The 8619-nt window shown below is 47.0% G+C and overlaps 1 protein-coding gene across 1 annotated transcript in view; it reads left to right on the top strand.

The window, feature by feature from the left end:
- Positions 1-4525, top strand: part of NUDT14 (nudix hydrolase 14) — a 49288-nt gene extending 44763 nt beyond the window's left edge. Inside the window, exon 5 of the mRNA XM_065749407.1 lies at positions 3101-4525. Within this exon, the coding sequence (XP_065605479.1) occupies positions 3101-3341 (241 nt within the window). The 3' untranslated portion in view covers positions 3342-4525. The remainder of the gene's footprint in view (positions 1-3100) is intronic.
- Positions 4526-8619: the final 4094 nt, after the last annotated feature.

An 8619-nucleotide genomic window follows, 5' to 3' on the forward strand; every position in this document is an offset into this window, starting at 1 on the left:
AGAAGCTCCCTGTTACATCAAGCCATTGCCATGCTTCAGGGGCAGCCTGGAGTGACAGTGTCTATACTGCAGCCTTGTGCCACCCCAGTGCAGGAGGGCTGGAGAAGCACTTTGCAGTAATGCTGCAGCAGCTGCATCTCTGCTGTGCCGCTGCCTACCAGCGTTGCTCGCAGGTTTGAAAGAATAGCATTGTTTGAATACAGTGTTTGGGCATTTTGCTTAAAGTGAAACGTGGGACAGCAGCGTGCAGTCTTGTTTTGATGTAGTCAACTGAAGCTGAAGTTATTGTTATGATGAGAACCACACCACTTTGGTATCCTTAGTTTGACATGCTTACATTCTTAGACTTGCTGTTGCCAAAGGTGGTGGGGGTTTCTAATCATCTCTGAAGCAATGCTTAAAGCGTAGTGCTAAGAGGCTTTTAAAAGTCTCTCTCTTGAAGCTACAGAGTTTGTGAGCTTAAGCCGTAATGGTTTGACAGAGACTTTGTCAGCCATGTAGCTGCTAATTGAAACAACTATAAACTCAGAATATCCTCGTGATAAAGAGACCACGAAACCATAGCTGCATTTTGTATAGATCATTTGCATTTGTCCCACATTGGTAAATGAGGGGCAGGCACAATGCAGACACATCAAAATCCATCTGGAACAGTGAGCTAGGTGAAGCCAGGCATAATAGGTCTGAGTCAGTACAAGCCATGCCATGCCCGGTCTGGGCAGCTCGGGGCTAACCCTGCAAGTGAGGCTGAAGCATGAAGGGCCAATGCTGTGAGCTCAGACCCTGCTTGCCCTTCCCTAAACCATATCTCTCTTGTTCTAAAAGGGGAGACACCTTTGTCAGGGGGGTGGTTTTCCCAGGGCGAAACTCATCACTGGCGGTTCGGGTGTGCTGACCCCTGTGATTTTCACAGATGCTAAGCTAATGAATGTAGTTGTAATCTGTTAATAGGTAACTCATTTTAGACCAAAAGCATTTTATTTGTAATGTGAAATAGTATGGAAAGGAAAAACATATGTCGCAGACTCAGGATTGAGAAAGAAGGGAGCAGAAAAAGGAATATAACCACTCATAAAGACACACGAAAGATCCTTAAAGTGCTCAGAAAGTGCAAATAATTGTGCGAAAGCATAGGAAGTTTCTAGTAATAAATAAACCTGAAAGCACACCGAAAACATAATTGTAGCCTCTTTAGCAATCTCTTGCCTTTTGCCTTTCCCCTCCTTTCCTCCCTCTGTCCCCACATCAGTGAAACATGTACGCATTTTCCCAAGCATACATTCAAACACTTTGCTCCTTCATCGTGTAGTTAGGCAGTGCAGTAAGTCAGTGAACGTGTGCATAAACAACGTAATGCACTAGTCAACAAAGTCACCCAGCTAAACAGTGAGGGGACCTTAAGCAGTCTTAGAAGCATTAAATGTGCTGTTCAGGGGCAAAAAGAATAGAATAGTGTGAATGTTAATGACAGCACCCACTGATTTTATTCATAGCTCACTTGGAAGTTTGTACTCGTTTTTAATGCATAGCGCACTGCACAGTTGCACCCAAGCAGAAGCAAGTGAACAAATAGGAAAGGATGAACACGTGGCTGTGTCCTGTCTTGATTATGTATCGTTGCTAATTTGTTATTGATTTCCATGGCAAATGATATGCCTGTGTACATGGAGAAACGCCACTCGAGCTGGTTGTAACTTTGGGCATCATAGCAAAGCAAAGACTTGGATGTCCAGTGTACAGAGGGAGCAGCAGAGCTGGCTCTCTGGTTGACTGGGGAAAGTCCTCTCTGCCTTCTCACTGCAGAAAAGGTGGAGGAAAAGAGCAAAAAAAAAAAAAAAAAAGAACAAAGAATGCAGTGGTTCATCATTACAGTGACCAAAATCAGGAGCAGCCTTCATTCTGAGTCCTCAGAAGGGCAGAAGGTGCTTCACTTTTTCACTCTCTAGTCTGCATTTAGAAAAGGAAGTGTATATTGATGCAAGAAAGCAGTTTCAATAATCATTGTTAATTGTGCAAACAAGATAATTGTCAGTGTTCTTAGAAAACTGAGACATCTAATGGATTCTTGCTATAGAGTGTCATTGATGTTGGATTAGCTCAGAGACTTAGTTGACCAATGATTGAGTTAAGTGTAGATATGCACTCTAAGATCATAACACTGCTACAAGACTTGGGATCCTTGGTGTGTGTAATAAAACAGGCTAATTTTCAGCTTTCCCTAAGGCCTGATTCAGAGCTTCAGTGAACTCTGGATCCAGCTTCAATCCGAAAAGTCTCTTGTAATCATATGAAATGACAAAGTTGCAATTACAATGTGAATATTTTCTTGGAAGAACTAAATGAGTGGATTATGTACTAATCCCTTATTTAAAAATATCTAAATGAAATAGTCTCGAGGAAATAGAGGATTAACAAATAAGAAGTATAATGCACAGCAAGTGGTCTAGCTGAAGAAAGATGATATAATTTAAAATATCCTCGACTAAATCCACTGCAACAAATTTAGTGGGAAGGCTGAATTACTTCAGATAGATGCGGGCTTACAGTGGTCCATTTGGGTCGAGGCTAAAGTTCAGGAAGGATAGAGAAAGACTTTCAAGCTGCCTTTCTATTGTACTTCTCCAGCCCAGGAACAGAGGACTCCAGCTGTGAATGGACATAATCTTCTTAAGAGTAAAAAAATCTAAATATTTGTGTAAAAACAAGTAAGCAAATGTAGCGTGGTAGCACACAGATACACTGAGGAGTTGTTTGTAGATCTCTGTGGGTCACGGTGCAGTCCTGTTCTCACCAGGATGAATTGAAGAAACCTGTTGATTTCAGTATTTGCAGAACAGCTGTTCACCAATTAAGAACATGTTTTTTGTCTTCCCTCACACTAACGTCATCCCAAAGTTTGAAGAGTACTTGGTACGCAACTGTATTCAAAACCGATTCAAAGCTGCATATTTAATTGCCACATTAACAAATTGCTTTTGAAAGTTTTAAATGACACGAACAGAGAGTCGGACGGGTTTTGGCACTGCTTAGGGACCCAAGTTAAGGATCCAGGTTTCTAGATACCGCTTTTTGTCTCTAAGTTTCCTCTGCTTTTTTCCAGGTCTGGAGTAGGTGTGACAGGTTCCAGGCAGACGTTGTTTTACGCAGAAGTGACAGACCAGATGAGAGCGGGGGAAGGAGGTGGCCAACCCGAGGAAGGAGAGCTGATTGAAGTTGTAGAAATACCTTTGGAAGACTCCATGAAGTTTGCTTACGATGAGACTCTTCCGAAGACAATGGGTGTCATCTTCAGCTTCACGTGGTTCCAAAATAACGTAGCGCCCAAGCTGCCAAAAAAATAACATCAGAACAGCCCGATTTCAAGAGAAGGTCTCCTGCTGGTTCTGTGGGCACAGAAAACTGCATGTCTGCCTGCCTTCATCAACTCACTTAGCTACGGTTTTCAGATAATTCTCAGAATATATTTGGAAGTAAAATCTGAAGTAATCCATTATTAGCAAAAATCTAATGAGCTTCACCGGGGTCAGTATTTGGCAAGTATTAGTTCTCAGTCAAAGGCTAAGGAAACGTGCCTGGTTCCCCTATCTCATGGCTCATGGCATTGCTCTACCACTGTTTTGAAGAGATGCTCAGGGCCTCAGTGCAGCTGCTATGCCAGCCTGTTGCTGTTGGCTGTACATACCAGCAGCTGTGTATTCACTGGAGTTCTCAGTGCTGTTTGTCCTAATATTTTGAGGAAGGCAGCAAAGCTTCATAGTGACAGACAGCCTGACTACGGTGTAGAGTTCTGCACAGCTTTCAGGGAACAGCTTTCTCTGTGTAGCTCCTGTACCAGAGACAACATTTGCATTTCTGAACATGCAAACCTTTATTTCGTAAGCAAACATGTCTGTAAATCCTTTTGCTAACATGTCATTCTGACAATAGACCAGCTGTAGGGCTGTGTGCTTCTGTTTGCTCCCAGTAGAAGGCTGGGTGGCAGCGATGGGGGTGAGTGATGGGGGTTTCTAGAGGAACACATGCTTCTTTGTTTGCTTTATGGATAATACTTGCTTAATTAGATCAAACTTTGTCCTCTAGAGCAGGACCTGAGAGGCCAAATTCTTCTCGTTTGACTCTGAGGTGACTAAGACAAGTGATTTCTCTGTGGTCTCAGATTCCCTATCGCCAAAATGGGAAGAGTGGGACTTCCCCCTCCGATAACGCTCCTTGAAACCCAGCACTCAGAAGTGCTTTAATGAGAGACTTTATCATCATTTGTGCGGTTTACACTGAAGGCCACGTGGCTTGCACAGACATACTGAGCAACACAATTTGATTTAATAAAGCGGTCTAATTGAAATGTATATTATTCTGCCAGCGTGATTTAGATGTGGACTGTTTGTCACGTGAAACCGTTAATAGCATGAATGAGAGAGAATCAAGTCTGGACGTTTAATTACAGAGTTGTTTATGTTATTCACGGAGTTAGCGTTAATTAAGATGTCTGCATTATCTGCACTTGTAGGGCTACGGAGGTACGAAGTATTTTTAGAAGATGGGAACGTGCAAACTTTCACATAGCAGCTGGAATAAACGCAGCAGGGAAGTGATTCGAAATGGCTGCGGGTCTAAAGAGGTGCTTAATCAATTAATCTAAATAAAAAGCCTTTAAAAGCAGCGCTCGCCTCCTGTGCTGAAGGGAGGAAAGCTCATTGGGAAGTGACTGGAGAGAGCAGTGGCAGCCCATGGGGTTGGACACCTCTCATGAGAGCTCAGCACAACAGCACTGAGTTGTGCGTGGTCTGTGGACACTCGAGGGCTGAGCGATGGTGAAAAGGAAATGAATTTTCCCTGTCTGATGGATTCACATTGGAAGGTGTTTGCGGGCACGGGGTCCACTGGTGCGCATCGTTACGCTGCTTAGTGTAATGCGTCCTATTGCTGCTGAGGCCTTCAAAACTCAATACAGTATGAGTTATTAATAGTGCCTTGCCTCCCCACGAGTGTCGGTGTTGGCAGAGGGCTGAGGTCAGTGCCAGATTTCCCAGATCTCACCCACGCTGCTGCTGCTGTGAGCAGGAGACTGCTTAGTCCGTCCCTCCCCTGGACGCGGTCCATTGGACGGAGTTTAAAGTGTGTTCACCCTTTTCCTTCTTCCCTGTTAATTTTGGTGGTGATCTTTTATGAGTAATTAGGACGGTTTGAAAACGCAGGAGAAAGGGTTTGAACTTTTTTCCAAACGGCGGATGATTCACGTATATAAAAATACAATGAGAGCAATTCAGATCCCACGTTTTTTCGTCGGGGCTCATTTCAAAGATCATAATTAGAACAAATCTGATATACATCGGCCAAGCCCAGGCAGGAGAAAAGTGCTTCTAATGGAAACTTGAAATCACGTCTGCGCTTCAGACGCATCCTTCGGACGTGCCACCACACATATGGCCCCGGAGAGCCCGCGTTTGGGATGAAGCAGAGTCCCCATTTGCAGGTAATGAGTACAAAACCCCTTTCTCTTATCTCATCCCACCTTCCCTATGAGATCAGCGTCTTGCTTTTATTGAGCACAATCGATCGGGCCATACTTAAAAATAACCAAATCTTAGTGTCTCCCCGGTGTGGCTTCGGGATATGGAGATAATCTAAAGATAGTGAAATGGTAAAACGGGCTTTGTTAGAAATTACACCGTCGTGGTTGTGGAGTTGCTATCAGATTTGCTACGAGATGGCAGAAGAGCCACGGCCAGTACTTCGCAAGCACGCGGATGCTGTTTATTTCTGTTCTTTCTTGCCGTGTTTCTGCAACACCTACGAGCACCATTCCTGAACGATGACTCCCGTGCCCCGGCTGCAGGGCTGCTCCCCGCCGGCAGCCGCTCGCCTTTTCGCCCGCTGCCTCATTTCCATCCCTCCCCGCCAATGGACAAAGGCAGCGTGCCCCAACTCCCCGCAGGGCTGGGGCCAGCCCAAGGGCAACCGATATAATTGCTCCTGAAACACGCGCGGACCGTGCAGGGCGGCCCACCGGCCGAAGAGGATTTTTGCTAAATTAGGACAATTGCCGAGCAGGCTTCATCCCCTGGCCGTAGCTCTATAGATAGCTAGATGAAAGGCACGCCCAGTTGTGAAATCTGTTGAAACGGCACACCTGGTGCTGTCTGCAAGTCTATTCACAACCGTCAGCAGGTGCGACTTGGCCTTTGTGGCCATAAAAGTCTGCGCGCGCGGCTCCCGCTGTGCCGCCCGCTCCTTCGGTCCCCCTTGGCAGGCTGCTGCAGATTAGCACGCTTGTTTGAAGCCGCTCGGAGGCAGCGCCTGCAGCACACAGCAGTTCTGGAGGGATCGGGATAAGGCCTCGCTGTTCCCGATTAGGGACACGGGGTGGGATGGTCTCATCTCCTCAGTGGTGCTGAGTCCATCCCCTCCTCGCTCAGCTTCTCCGAAGAGGAGTTGCTGCGCCCGGCCCCCCTCACGTTTGGTTTAAAGGAGGATGCAGCTGCCTGCCACGGGGTTTGCAGCAGGTTTCCAGTGGCAGCGTTCGTTTGCATTGGATTACACGGGGTTTTGCTTGATATAAAGCAAAACCACGTTCATATAAATCCTTCTGCAGAACTTACTCCTCGACTCCTGGAACTGTGTACTTCTTGAGAGCCTGTCTCATTCTGTAATCAGGAACACATTTTTACAAGGGCTTTAACTGCTCTCCAGATAAATTACGAGGCAGCAGCAGAAGTCAGTACGGAGTTAAATGGCCCAGATTTGCGGTGCTCGGAGCTCTCTGGCCTGCCTCAGAACTGGAAGTACAGCCCTGCGCTTATAAACCCTGCCCTGCATTGCTTTCCTGCTGGACAATGCAATATCCTGTGCTGGCTTTGGTCACTAATAAAACATTCAAAAGCAGCGTTGCTCTGAAAACCTTTTTGGATGCTGTGCTCTGAAGAAAATGGGCTGCCCTGGGTGGTCGGCCTCTTCTCTCAGGTAACAGCGATAGGGTAAGAGGTAACGGCCTCACGCTGCTCACGAGGTTCAGGTTGGATATTCAGACAAATCGCCTCTCAGAAAGTGTGGTGATGCAGTGGCACAGCTGCACAGGGAGGAGATGGGGCACCATCCCCGAAGGCATCCAAGAACCGTGGAGATGTGGCACTGAGGGATGTGGTCGGTGGGGGTGGGTTCGGGGTTGGACTGATGATCTTAGCAGTCTTTTCCAAGCTTAATGATTTTATGATGCGGGGACGGCAAGGAGCAGCTTCCCTCGTGCCCCAACCTGACTTAAATAAAAGCTCCTGTGCTCCTCTTGTGTCCCCTGGGGTTGAGTGCTGGGTGGGGGTGTGAGGAATAGAGCATTTAACAGCAACTTTAACTTGATTAGATCATTATACCGGAGAGGAACATTGCTGTAATCATGATGGAGGCCACCTCCAAAGCGCTTTTGCTCATGCAAAATAACCAGACAGGGCACAATCAAGAACTCCAAAGTGCTAGAAACAATTTAAGAAATGTTCTTGGGACGAGCAGTGGGTGCTGTGCAAACACCTCCCGGGCTTTCCAAAAGCAACCCTGGCTGCCCTGCCCTGCAGGAATGCACTCACTCCGATAACCCACGGCTCCTTTCGTAACCTCTCTTCCTTCAGGCTCCCCAATCCCACCCTGCACTTTCAGGGTGTTTCTTTGGCAATGGGATCGGGAAAACCTGACACGAGGTATTTCAAACCCTCCTTTCCTATTCAGCATGAGGGTGAGGGACAGCCCTGCATGCTGCCTCTACAGAGCAGGGAGGGGCTGTGATGGGCCCCCAGCCAGGCCAGAGCAGTTCGAATCGTTAAGGCTGGAAAAGACCACTAGGGTCATCCAGTCCAACCCCAACCCATACCCACCGACTGTGATCTCAGTGCCACATCTCCACAGTTCTCAAATGCCTCCAGGGACGGTGACCCCACCACTCCCTGGGCAGCCCGTGCCATTGCATCACCACTCTGAGAAGAAAGTGAGTCTGGGGGAACGAGGGCTGGGGGAGGCCCTGCTGCCTTTGCTTGGCTTTGTGCCTTCTGCTGCTCTGATCCCTGGGGCCTAAATGAGCACAGACAAAATAATACTGATATAACCAAGGAGTAAGGGCTGATTCCAGGGGCTTTCAGCCCAGGCACTGAGCAACATTAACGGTTCTATTTGTCAGAGCAGTGACAGCTCCTCCAGCAGAGGATTTAGCTCCTAGATGGACACTAATGGGCAGCTTTTTCTTCTTGCTGGCAAAAGCGATGTGTAAATACCCTGCAGTTACCAATATAGCTCAGCTCCCAGCCAGATTAATGGGAGGTGTCAGCGAACACAAAAAGAAGCAAAAAAATGGAGGGGATGGTCCTGCTTCCCACAGCCCCATGGCTGATCGTCCTTTTTCTATCAATCAAAGCCGATTGGCAAAGCTTTTTAATTCAAGTCTCTAAGCGGGATGATCAGCCTTTACTTAGCCAGTGTTGATTTCCACTTGACCAGACTGCCCTGCAGCAAAGTATCATCTTATGGCACAAACCTTCTTACAGGAGATAAAGAAACTGAGACCTTCCCGATCCTGCTCTTTACGGCTCTGGACCTAATGAAGGCGCCCATCACACTGCCCTCATGCTGTAGGCTGGAGTC

Source organism: Cyrtonyx montezumae, unplaced genomic scaffold (genome assembly GCF_038088225.1).
Source record: "Cyrtonyx montezumae isolate F1298 unplaced genomic scaffold, pur_monq_1.0 scaffold_10, whole genome shotgun sequence".
Classification (NCBI taxonomy): domain Eukaryota; kingdom Metazoa; phylum Chordata; class Aves; order Galliformes; family Odontophoridae; genus Cyrtonyx; species Cyrtonyx montezumae.